The sequence below is a fragment of the Hipposideros armiger genome, unplaced genomic scaffold, assembly GCF_001890085.2.
Source record: "Hipposideros armiger isolate ML-2016 unplaced genomic scaffold, ASM189008v1 scaffold_39, whole genome shotgun sequence".
Lineage (NCBI taxonomy): Eukaryota > Metazoa > Chordata > Mammalia > Chiroptera > Hipposideridae > Hipposideros > Hipposideros armiger.
This window is the reverse complement of record NW_017731389.1, coordinates 871,529-885,225: the sequence shown is the minus strand read 5'-3', so window position 1 is coordinate 885,225 and position 13,697 is coordinate 871,529. Positions and strand designations below refer to the sequence as shown.

Here is a 13,697-nt window from a genome sequence, read left to right as displayed (position 1 = left end):
ACAGTTGGGACTTCCTTGGCATCTCTTTCTCTGTCCCTCCACGTGGTCTCTGAGGGTCACTGGACTTTTTAGCTGGCAGCTGAAGACTCCCAGAGCCAGTGTCTCAAGAGAAAGAGGCAGGAGTTATGCATCATCATTTCCACCCTATGGCAATTTAAGGCAGGTACCTACAAAGGCCATCAAGATTTAAGGGAAGGAGAAAAGTGTCAGAATTTGTGGACATGGTTTAAAACCATCACAGCAAGCATGTTCGGGAACAAACAGTCTCATGCTTTCTATGAGAGTTTAAAGTGGAATAATCCTTCTAGGTGAAAATCGAGCAACAATTATCAAAATGTATTCTCTTTAACTCAGCAACAAACTTCTAGGAATATGTCATAAGGAAATAATCAGACAAGTGTTCAAATATATATGTACAGGAATGAAGTTCATCTAGTTCAGCGGTTCTCAACCTGTGGGTCGCGACCCCTTTGGGGGTCGAACGATCCTTTCACAGGGGTCACCGGGTACTCGTATGTGGGCGTATCTGCATGTGGGCCTGGAAACGGATAGAGGAGTGGTGTCTCGGTTCCTAAGACCATCAAAAATATGTGTTTTCCAATGGTCTTAGGCGACCCCTGTGAAAGGTTGAGAACCGCTGATCTAGTTGTTGATAGGAACAAAATATTGAACAAACCAAATGCCTAAGAAAAATAGTAAAGCAAAAAGTGGCTTATTAGCCCTGAATAATAATGTTAGTCTATACTTACTGACATAACCAGATTGTGTGGGAATGAACAGTAATAACAAAACAGTATGTGTGTTATCATCCTATACAGTAGAGGCTCAATAGATAGATGAAATGATTAATATATGTAAAGTTATTTTTCAAATGTATATATATGTGTATATATATATATATATATGGAGAGTCTGGAAGGATATTACTAAAATGATAAAAGTGTTTAGCTCTGAGTAGTAGGATTTTGGTGTTTTTTTGTTTTTAAATCAACCTATTACCCAGTTAGAAATAAAGCAACAGTGCTCTTCCTTTTGAAAAATAATTAAGGTACTCATTTTTTAAATCTCTAATACTTTTCTTTTTCATTTAAGATTAATAAGTTTTTAAGTGTGGAAATTATATTCACATTGCAAAGTTCATTTTCTGGTTCATATGATCAATACAGTTACCTTAGAAGCTCTGATTGTTCTCACAAGCAAACAAATATGTGGTTAAGTGGGTCCCTTTTGAAAACTCATCATGGCCTGCTCTGAGCAGCTTGCGGTTAGCTGATTAAGAGAAGTCCTGCTTTGTTGAAATTATTCTAATCTGCATGTTGTCACTATCAGAAAGAAGAGCGCCCTCCATATGCTTTTTCTTATGAAAATGGATCCCTTGAACACAATGTTCACGTCCCTTGAAAGAACATTACATTTTAATCAGGGAAATATTTTTTCTGTGAAGAACCTGCTGCTCCCATATTAGTTAAAAGTGATTCAGTATTCAGTTTCAATACCAGTGCATAAAGAGATTTTATTTATTTTTTTGTTTTACAATTTTATTTAATCCTTGTGATGAGTATGCAGGTTAAGTATTATATCCTTATTTTGTAGATGAATAAACAGAGACTTAAGGAGATTAAATTACATCTTAAAAGCTACACACTCAATAGCAGAAATGAGGCATCCAAAGTTCCTAAGCTAATTCTTACTATTTTTTTTTTTTTTTTTTTAGCTGAGCCATCCTGCCACCTGTTGGCAGCTCAGCTTGGGCCAGAACTCGAACCGCTGTTGCTCAGAGCTCGCACTTTTGAGCGAGCTCTTAACCAACTGAGCCACTCGGCTGTCCTAATTTTAATATTTTTTAAAGATTTTATTGGGGAATTGGGGAATGGGAACAGCGTTGCGAAATCAGGGAAGGAGAACAGACAAGTTGCTGTCCTTTTGTTCTTCAGTGTAGTGGAGGACATTGCTTCACTGGCCCATGTTGACCTTATCATTGCGTTCTTCCCAGGTGAGGCAGGTCAGTCGCCGGCCACTGGATTGCCACTCATGGGGCTCACGGCAGCTCATGCCAGCTGCCGGCCACTCATGCTGGCTGCCAGCCATTCAAAGTAGCTCACAGCAGCCCACTGTAGCAGGGGCTGCAGCCTACGCCATCGCCAGCGACTCTCAGCAGCCCAGCTCCAGGTTGAGCTGTTGTTCACCATCTTAGCTGTAGAGGGTGCAGCGTCACTGGCCCTCATGTGGGATCTGAACCGGGGCCCTGCTGCTCAGAGCTGGCATCCCAAGCCAACTCTTAACCAACACGCCACTCAGCCAACTTCAGTTTTAAATTATAAAGAGGCTACACTTAGGGAGACAGTTGAGCTGGAAACATGAATTCAAATAATTTGAGCAGGAAGGGACCTTAGAGATGCTTTAGTCAAAGATGGCAAATAGGTGACTGGCCTACTCCCTGGTCCTATGCCCTTGGTGGCAGACATTGCTCAGGGATTGTGGCACTTTACCACACTGGCTCAGAACCCCACTCCACGTAGTGCCCCAACTGGCTCACAGCCATCATTGGCTTAGAAACCTATTCACCATCTCTTATCTATCTCACCACCTAATCAGATAGGAAAACATGTGCTCATAACTTGGATAACTTTGATTAACACTATTTCCACCATCACAGCAGAATTTTCATACAAACTCATTTCCAGATATTAAGTGGAATAACATGCATATTTTAGTGAAGATATTTGACTTGACTCCTCTGTTTTTCATGCAGGGGTTGGTTTACTAAGTTGCTAAGTTAAATTTATTGATTTCACCTCCAAATAGATCCCAGATTTGGTTGCTTTCTCGGCCCTCACTCCTTGGACTTTGGCATTTCTGACCTGCCACACTGCAGTAACCCTCTGCTTCCAGTCTTATCCACTTCTGACTCATTCTCCAAAGTGCAAGAAGAAGCCTTTAAAAAACCCAAATCTAATCATGTCACCTTGTGCATAACATGTTTCAGTGCCCTCCCCCCCCCATTGCTCTCTGATGAAGTCCAAACTCAATAGCATGTAGTATATTAGCTCCCCAGCCATGTTCTCCCACTGCATCATGGGCTAGCTTATAGAATCATGAGCCTTTCAGGATTTGCCTTAGTCACGGCCTGTTACAGAGTCTCCTCTCACAACCCACTTCTGCCCACCCCCAGGCTGAGTTAATTATCTTACTATTTGCTCCCATAGCACCTTGTCTTTATCTTCTAGTTATAGCATCTATTATAGGATTGTCATGTGCAGTAGAGTCTATTTGCCCTATTAGACTGTAAGTTTCTTAGGGTGAAAATGATAGTTGTCTCTTTTTCATTATTGAATCCCCATAATTTAGCATACTGCCTCACACATAGTAGAATTTTAAAAATACTTGTGGATTAATGAATCGAGCCATCACTTTTCCTGAAACCATAATTAGAAAGCTAATGAGAATTTTTTAACTGAAATTAGGGAACAGAATAAGATTTATACTATATAATCATCTTTTGAATGAAATTCCAATTCCTCATCATATAAAATGAGATGCATTTAAAATAGCAAGAGCCATGTTTGTTGCACTGTATCTTAGGCTTCATCTGTAGCCTTAGAGAACTTTCTGGTCACAGTTGCTTCTTTTTTGACTCTCTTCTTGATTCCTCATTCTCTTTTTTACCTTAGTTTTATTATATCAGGCTCAGGAATATCATATAAGTAACAGCAATAGAGAACAGTCTAGAAATGACAACCTAAAAACATTCTTTCTGGTTTATTTTCCCCAATTATAGAAGTAAATACAACTTCTAAAATAAAAATTTGGCAAATTAAAGAAAAAGGAAAAATGAATTATAAAATCACCAAAAAGCCTACTTCCAAGACATGCAATGGTTTCATTTTTCATGTTTTTCCTTTGTTTCTATACGTACATTATTTTCCCCACTTCACACTGCATCAGGAGCGTTTCCCCGTGACCACTAACCTCATCCCCTCCCCTGGCTACACCGCCTCCTGGCAGTTCTTCCAGTCAGTTACGCTCCCCTCTGCCCCAGGGTCTTCACACGGGCTATCCCTTCTTCCGAGAACACATTTCCTTGAACTGCTGCAGGAAAACAAAGGACCTTGGCCTGAATAATGACTGATTCTACTCCCAAATGCTTCCTAGTTTCTAACCTAGAAGTCTGGCAACATAAAATTAATATAAGAAAAGCCACAGCTTAATATACAAAGATGTTTATCGTATTATGTACTTGCTTATTGTACAAAGCTGTTTATCTTATTATGAGACTAAGAAGCTTATTAACAGCTCTTCATGGCTTACTTAGTGAGTCTCAAGTTATTCATGTCCTGGGAGAACAGATTAATAAACCTTTAGTATATTTTTCTTCACACTGTAAGAAGTTCATCCCTTGCCCCCTTCTTAGCCTGGAACACCTGCTCCTTTTTTCTCACCTTAAGATTTAAGTATTTATGTTCCTTATCTTTATTAAAGGAGAACCTGAAACGTAATGGGGCCTTGTAAGTTCCTGTCTTTATAACCTCCCTCATACGATGGTTGCCTTAGACTTGGGCCTCTCTCTTGCTCCATCCAGGCAGTGATTTTCAAAGTGTGGGCCCTGGACCAGTAGCAGAAGCATTACCTGGGAACTTGTTAGAAATGTAAATTCTCAATTCACCCCAGGCCCAGCAACATTAACTAACACGTTTTCCAGGTAACTAATAGTTGCTAAAGTTTGAGAACCTCTGCTTCAGGAATAAGAGCATTCTTGTCCCTGAATTCCCAGTGTCAGGATGCTCTCAGACTTCCTGACAATAACCAGCCTGACCGCCTGGTTGTTTGCTTATTTGGCCAATGTTAAGTCTTTGTAGCTACGCATGGCAGCTTGTTAGCACACCCCCGCAATCTCCTCCTACTGCCTTTCCTGATGCTGGCTATTTTCTTTGACTGATATCTGTCATCATAGCCTGTGTGATGTTTCTAATTACTGTAGCCTGTCTGGCTGTGTTTTATCTCAGCAGCTGCAACAGTGTTGGTTTAACATCTCTCTCACCTGCCCCCAGTGAACTTGTCCAAAATTCTAGCCCCTTTGGGTCTTATATGACTCCTTAGTTTCACCCTAATATTCCCAATCTTGACAAGAGGTTTGACACATGGGTTGGGGAAACCCTTAATTCCTAATTCAAATCAAAGGTACAAATGACAGACTGAAACACACACTTGCTTAGGTTATTTAGAATTCATGAAAAGGAGAAAGGGCAGGAAGAGACTTTTCACTATATATATATAGTCTTTGATTTTTGAACAAGATAAATGCGTTACCTACTCAAAATAAATTATTTTGAGAAATGCATAGTAAAAATAGGAATGGTCAGGGAAAACTTCCTGGAAGCAATTGGTCACGAGCTTTATCTAGAATACTTCCAACGGGCAAAGATGAATGATGACGGGTGGGGAGCTCATTCCAGACAAGAAAGGGGGAGGAGTAACCTGGCAAGTGCAGACCATGCAGAGAACTGCAAACAGAGTTAAGAGGCGGTACTGACTGTTATCCTTTTACCAAAACATGCCGGTTTTGACAACTCATGTAGGTTATGGAATTTCACTGAAAGACGGTGATGAGAAAACAGATGAAGAACCAGAAGGGCCATATTCAGATGATGAGATGTTAACACACAAAGGCCTTCGAAGATCGCAAAGCATGAAATCTGTGAAAACCGTGAAAGGCCGCAAAGAGGTTAGTCAATTATAGAATTGTTCTCCAAAGGATTAGTATTAAGGGATTTCCCTGCTGCGTGATCATTCAGGATATTAGCGATCCATAAATGAAGGGTTGGAACGGTAGAGCCACAGTTATATTTAAAATTTTTTATTCAGATCAGATGTATTAGGATCTATGGAAGGTTAGAAAATGGTAAATTTCTGGTCTTCCACTATAAGTAGAAAATGTCTTTTCACATAGCAAATCATATGGTTGTCATGAATACCCAGTGCTGTACACGTGAGCAAAGAAAACAACAAAATTAAGTACATAGTTTTGCTTTGAACCAAACCTACTAGTTAATGAGGATGAAATAGTACAAGTTTACCTAGAATTATATATTGTCTTTGTGCCCAGAAAGCAGTGGAGGTGTCCAGGGAATGGCCTCAGATTATTGTGAGCAGTGTTCATTGACATGTACCAAGCAAAGCATAAATAATAAGTTAATGTTTTTGTTATTAGTGATAATCTGGAGCATATATTTAATATAGAATCAATTTATTTTTTTAGTGTATAGTGTCTTTTGAATACACACATATAGGATAATTGATTCTTTATATCAGAAAAGTTTAAAATTATTACTGTGATTATAAACTGTTAAATCTTTTATAATTTCAAAAACCAATCATCTGATTTGTAATAATAACACATTTCTCTCCTCAGGCGCGGTATGGCTCACTAAAATATAAAGTGAAGAAGAGACCACAGGTGTATTTTTAGTCACATACACTTCAAGCATCCCAAGACAAATGCTAATACATCGGGGGTTTTTCTAATACTATATATTCAGGATTTACTCATTAAAATAGTTGTTTAAATTGTGGCAGCGATAGAGTTTACTTTCATCAATTTAAATACTTTAACAATTATTTTCAAATCTTCACTATTAAAGGTAGTTAGGCAAAACATATATATATATATATATATATATATATATATATATATATCAGATAATAATAGAAAATTGTGTTACATCTTTTCAAATTCATCAACAAGATGGAGGGCCTGGGATAGAAGAGGAAGCACAAACCTACAGTATACTTGAAAAGGTCTTTTTATGGTTCAAGATACATCAGACTTTGTGATACTGTATTGTTTACCTCCATTTATGTTATAGCTATCACATGAGGATAGTGATTAAATAGGCCTCTGATCCAGCAGTGGGAGGACAGGGGCATAATGTGAGATAAAGTATGTTTGATATAGTCTTTAAATTTTTACTTTTTTTACTACTTTATAGTTTTTCCACCATCAACTGAAAGTTTTCAAAACAAATATTTGAGAACCAGGTATCCACATAGTACTTTTATTCCTGACTAGTTTTGCACACTTGAAAATTGTTTACTTATTTTATGACTGTACATTTTAAGTTTTTTTGACACTCTATTATTTGTCGTATTCCGACATGTCAAATTTATGCCTCGAATTACATCATCTCCTTTCCTATGGGTTCCACTTGTTAAATTTGCTTGATTTAAATCTTAAAATATATTAATATTAAAATACAGTTAATTGTTCAATTCTAGCTATTTTTAATTATCTTCTTTACAAATTAGAAATTATTTTAAACATTAACCAGTTTTCGATATTTAGCTGTACATTGTAGTTGAACTTAGTATGTTTTTGTTAACACTGGTTACATTTTCACCTCTTAAAAGTGGTAGCTTTTGTGAAATAGAGTCTGAGACCAGTACAGCACTTAGGTCTCTTCTAATTCATGAATATACAACCAGTCCAACAGCCAATCCATTCCCAAGCTGGGCACTTATATGTGCTGCTGATTTATAAATCTGGCATTAACTAAAATCATTTTAATCACTTCCCTTCTGGGGAATAATTTCCTGAAGATAGATGCCAATGCAAAATACAGATGTTAATCTTACCATATTAGAAGCTTAGAAAAATAATCATTTTTTAATCCAAGATATTTTGAGTTACTGGACTTTGAGGCATTTTTAGGTTGCATTTATAGCTATGCATGATGAACTCTAAATCAATGTATTTCTGGTGATGGTTTCATGACCAGTAATGAAATTTGTACGATTATACTTGTTCAGGTAATTTACTTGGCGATTCTACTTGTTTGTCCAAAAAAAAAAAACAATGAGAGATTTGTGAGGTCTTTGACTTTTCTACCTTTTAAGAAATGAAGCCAGCTGGCTTGTGTATTCAGGACAGGACCTCCTCAGAGTGTTGGCAGAGAACAGAATATTTACTCAGGAGCACCTTACATAATTCTGACATTTCTCCGATACTAGTCTTAAAATATTTTCTAAATTATCTCAGATTCTTAATAATATAACACTAACTAAAAATTTATTTGACTTCTTTTCTCCCAAAGTTTATTTCTAGGAGTATCTTCATCTGCTTTTACCTTGACTAATTTTTAGCCTCTTAGTTTCTGGAAAGACTCTTTAATTTGTGTTAAAAATTCCTATGAATCTTTATTATAAACCCTTGGGAGAGAGTTTCCTTTATCTTGCGTAGTCCTAGACTTATCCATATAAATGCTATGGCCATGCTTGTCTTTCCTGCACAAAGAAGGCAGTGTCATCTCAAATTGCCTGACAAGGTCATGTCAGTGACTTCGTATCAAACACATTACCTGTGGAGGCTGATGTGCACCATTTAATTTTTTTTCAAGTCTAATCTCATTATTATTCCTATTCTTTAATCATAGTAAACTCATAAATACTCTTCTAAATTGGAGGAATTATGTATTCTCTACACTTATAGAATCAAAACGTTTAAAGACAACCATTTCAAAGAGCTAATGCAAGTCCTCTGTTTAATTGTCTCTTCACACTTACAATGCTTCCTCTGATATGTTTTTGCTGTCATATCCTTATACACTGTGATGTCATTTTGCTGTTCTATCATTTCCTTTCTCTCCTTTTCTTATATTTCTTAAATTTTGCTTTTCTCTTATGTATGTTTTTGCATGCCCTTTCCTTTGAACTTTGTATAAGCTTATACAGTTTTGTTTCTTTTAAGGTAGAGCAGGTTATTTTTTGTTTCTCTGCTTTTAAGTCCACTGCTTTTAAAAGAGGTAAATTTATCCTTAGACCTCAGTGCCTTGCTTTCCTACCACCACCACTTGGTGAATGGGCATCAGATGCTGCATAAGCCTATTTAGGGCACTGTTTTGGTAGCTGTTAAAATTTATCCAGAAACTGTAGCCATTGTTTTATTTTATTACATATGCATTCAACTTGTTCACTAATATTAACTATATCCAAAGTTTGTATGTAAGAATTGATCTATTCTTCAGTTTACCATATTTTTTCTGGTATAACAATGAACCAGAAATAAGCCTGATTGCTAAGTAATTAATTATGTAAACCCACCTAGGTCCCACATAAGATTTCCTCCACACACTTGATTATATATATGGATTTGGCTAGAAAATGATACTGCCAGCATTACTAATTATAAATACTTGACTACACAGATTGATGGAACAAAATTATTAAAGTGTTTTCAGGGAACTTAATCCATATGTCACCACCAAAGATTTCTACAGTGTTATAAAGTATGTAAATATTCCAAATTTCTGTAAGACATTGGTTAGAAAAATAATTTTTTCTTTCTTTTTTTTTTTTTTATAACATTTTATGCTTCTGGAATGCTTGAACTTTTGTGTTGTTAAAAATAATGCAATACTATCTTAAATATCAGTACTTTGTATTTTTAATTGGAATGGACTAAATTTTTATTCTGATTTTCTTTTATCAGGAAAATTAAGGAGTCAGTATCTATTGAAAAGCAATTTCCTGTTTTCTCCTATGTAGACTAATTGATTTGCAAAGCTACTAGGTAAATTTTTAGATCATTGTTAAGGTGGTATACAGTATATATTTCTTGGTAAATATCATTTAAGAGTAAAGCTTTCTGAAAGTACAGCTTTTTTTCTAAATGTTTTTAAGATTTATTTTTCTGTAGTATCCTACAGATTTAATGTGTTTTGATTCTTTAAACATTGACCATGAATTAACATTTTTCTCTTCTGACACCTTTTAAATCTATATACTTTAATAGTTAAGATAAAGCAGCTTTGCAATTTTTTATCTCTTTGTAAGGCTATCTTTAGGCCTAGTATGGGGGTAATTTTACAAATGTGTTTTTGAAAATTTTAATATAAAATAAACTCGTTTTATTAGTGACAACGTGTATTTTTTTTTCTTGTCAGAGAACATATGTTGGGTTAAATGAATTGATATTTATTATTAAGTTGTTTTGATTAAATAATAGACAACATATGCATACACCTAAGATTACAAATCTCAGAACAAATTATAAAAATTATATACATTCTGCAATGCTCATCCATAAGATTAAAAGAAACACTGAATTGTTATATTTGGATGTTAGAAAAGATAGGAAAAAACAATTAGTAGAGAAGCCTTAGCCATCAATTTGTATTGGTTCTCTCTCTCTCAGACATAAAAACACAAAATTCAGTTTTATGTATCCTGGGAATGTTCTAGGGTTTCATATGTTTGAAAGTCAGACGTCTGCCTCACATTTAAGCTTTAGAGAGAAATCCTACGTGTCAAAAAGATTCTTTGTGTTACTTAATTATGATATATAATGTGTGATTAACTATTTCAAAATGGAGTTATAGTTCCATGTTTATTAGGAGGTATATATCCTTGTGAAGATCCAAAGACATTAGAAATTTAAATAAAATTCTGAAGAACACATGGATCTATGTATGAACTGCGGCATTTTTTCCAGTCTGTTCTTCTCCCTTTATGTACCTCACTGTTCTTGAGAAAGAGATTCATGGAACAAAACTCATGTCAGGGACAGGTTCATTGTTCCTTGGACAACGTTCTGCCCTTTTACCTGCCCATCAGTATTCTAGCCTTGAAGCACTCTCCTTGTGGTCTGATACTGGTAATGTTTTTTAAATTGCTTTTTATAAGATAATGCTTTGAATTGAAATTCTAAAGCACAACATTGATAATTCTCTGTAGGTGTAGGATACTAAAAGACTGTACTCAACAAAAGCAGGAAAATCACCATGTTTACTCTTTGCTTACCTGGCAATCCTAGATTCAGAGCAAGAGGAAGGAGAAAGAAAAACGAAAGTGTGGCATTTTGGCATTATGTGCAAATCAAATCAATTTTTTTGCATTCAAAAACATTCCTTGAGTGCCTACTGTGTACGATAGCACTGTTATGTTTCTGCACAATGCCTATATCCAAATATGATAGCATAACAATTTAAGAAAAACAATTCTTGCTTTAATAAAAACAAATTCACTATTACCAAATGTATGGATTATTTGAGTATTATTAATGCTGGGGTTTCTTCATTGAATAAATTATTCTTGATTGAATCATTTGGTTTCTCTCAGAGCAGTTTTTTTTTTTTCTTTTAATCCTTTGATCCCTTCTTTCCCTTACCTCTTACACCTAATACATTAATTAGTAGGTCCTTTGGCTGTCTCCAAAATATATCCTGAATTTACCTTCAAATTCACCTCATCTCCAACTTCCCTAGCTTAAGCCATCATCATCTCTCACCTGGAGGAAGTACTCAGGGTATAACTTTTACTTAATGCAGAATTTTTATTTATTTTTAAATTGGGAAACAGTGTGTTTTTCCAGGACCCATGAGCTCCAAGTCAAGTAGTTGTTTCAATCTAGTTGTGGAGGGCACAGCTCAGTGGCCTATGTGGGGATCAAACTGGCAGCCCTGATGTTATGAGCCTGCGCTCTAACCAACTGAGCTAACTGGCCGCCCCAGTTTGTACTACTTAATCCCTTCCGCTTTCACCCATCCTTAACCCCCCTGCCATCTTAAAGAAGTCCCTCTAAGAGTCCTTGTAATGCTGGTTTGGTGGTGACGAACTCCTTCAGCTTTTTCTTGTATGGGAAGCTCCCTATCTGTCCTTCAATTCTAAATGACAGCTTTGCTGGGTAGAGCAATCTTGGTTGCATGTCGTTGTTTTTCATCACTTGTAATATTTCCTGCCACTCCCTTCTTGCCTGCAATGTTTCTGTTGAGAAATCAGCTGACAGTCTTATGGGGACTTCCTTGGAGGTAACTACAAGAGCTTTTCTTTTGCTGCTTTTAAGATTCTCTTTGTATTTAACCTTGGCATTTTAATTATGATGTGTCATGGTGTTGGCCTCTTTGGGTTTATTTTGTTTGGGGCTCTCTGTGTTTCTTGGGCTTGTATGTCCATTTCCTGCACAAGGTTAGGGAAGTTTTCTGTCATTATTTCTTCAAATAGTTTTTCAATTTCTTGCTCTCTCTCTTCTCCTGGTATCCCTATAATATGAATGTTGGTACGCTTGATATTGTCCTGGAGACCCCTTAAAGTCTCCTTGATTTTTTGGATTCTTTTTTCCTTTTTGCTATTCTAGTAGGGTGTTTGCTGCTACCTTATCTTCTACATCGCTGGCTGGATCCTCTGCATCATCTAATCTGTTGATTCCCTATAATATAGTCTTGGTTTCCATTATTGTATCCTTTATTTCTGACTGGTTCTTTATGGTTCCATCTCCATTTTTATGCTTCCTATCTCTCTGTTGAAGTTCTCCCTGAGATCATCGAGCATTCTTATAACCAGTGTTTGGAACTCTGCATCTGATAGACTGCTTACCTCCGTTTCACTTAGTTCTTTTTCTTGAGCTTTTTTCTGTTTTTTTTTTATTTGGGACATGTTTCTTTGTCTCCACCTTTTGGCTGCCTCCCTGTGTTTGTTTCTATGTATTAGGTAGGGCTGCCGTGTCTTCCGGTCTTAGTAGAGTGGCCTTAATGTAGTAGGGATTCTGTGGGGCTTAGTGGCTCAGTCTTTCCGATCACCTGAGCCACATGCTCCAGGTGTGTCCCTTGTGTGGGCTGTGTGTGCCTTCCTCTTGCAGTTGAGCCTTGGTTGATAATTGCACATCAATGGGAGGGACTGACTCTTGGGCTCACTGGTTGTGAGAACTGGCCTTGTCTACAGTGGAAGAGTTGTTGTGCAGGGGCTGAGCCTACGGAGCAGGATCTGCCTCAGCAGAACTCTGGTGCCTGCCCAATCCACCCCTTGTCATACTTGGAGGCAGCTGGGTAATGCTCCAGCTCTTTTTGAAGCTGGCCCCTGGGGGCACCAGACCCAGGATCACCTTGGAGGGGATCTTCTGTAGGTCAAGTTCAGCCACTGCCCATGCTGTGCTTGGAAGCGCCTTGAGAGGCCAAGCCGTGAAACCAAGGCTGGCTGCCTCTCGTGCCGGCTGAGGCCTGCACACCACAGTTTAGGACATGCTCAAGCCAGATCCTACTTGTCTGGGTTCCACATAACTTTGAGAGACCCTATGAAAGTCTGCAGCATAAGCTAAGGCAGTCTGTCTGCATTAAAAAGCCACTGAAAGCAGCCTGGGTGTGCCAGAAAGTTGGGCAGGCCAGATCGCAAATTGTCAGGGCATGGTGAACTAATGGTGGAGACTCAGAAATGGCAGCCACCTGTGTTCACATGCCGGGAAGGGGGAAGAGTTCAACAAGGAAACAACGGCCTCCACCTGCTCCCGCGTCCAGGAGAAAGCCACTTCTCCAGCCCGCATCCCAAGCCAGACAGCTCAGTTCCCCACCATGTCCCTGCCGCCTTTCCAGCTGCTGCCCCAGCACTGGAGCTCAGAGTGAGTGATTCCATTGGTGAGTAAGTCCACACGCAGTCCCTTTAAAAGGAGCGCCTGTGAGTGCAGCTACACCGTCTCTCAGTCACAATCTCTGCTGGTTTTCACAACCGGAAATTATGGGGGCTTCTCTCCCTGGCATTGGAACCCTGCGCTTGGGTGGGACTGGGATCTCTAGCTTCTCTAGGGAACCCCACAGCTGAAATAGCCATCCTGATCTTTAATGCTCACACATGGGTGTGGGACCAACCCGTTCCTCGTCTCTGACCTAACTTGCAGTCTGGAGGTGGCTTCTTCTGCATGTCCTTAGTTGAAAGGCTTC

At 37.9% G+C, this 13,697-nt stretch overlaps 1 protein-coding gene across 2 annotated transcripts in view; it reads left to right on the top strand.

Annotated features, from left to right (window-relative positions):
- REEP3 (receptor accessory protein 3) overlaps positions 1-9,909 on the top strand; it is an 84,945-nt gene extending 75,036 nt beyond the window's left edge. For both annotated transcript variants that reach the window (XM_019638384.1, XM_019638383.1), the window contains exons 7-8: positions 5,577-5,722; positions 6,410-9,909. In XM_019638384.1, coding sequence (XP_019493929.1) covers positions 5,577-5,722; positions 6,410-6,466 — 203 coding nt within the window. In that variant the 3' untranslated portion in view covers positions 6,467-9,909. The remainder of the gene's footprint in view (positions 1-5,576; positions 5,723-6,409) is intronic.
- Positions 9,910-13,697: the final 3,788 nt, after the last annotated feature.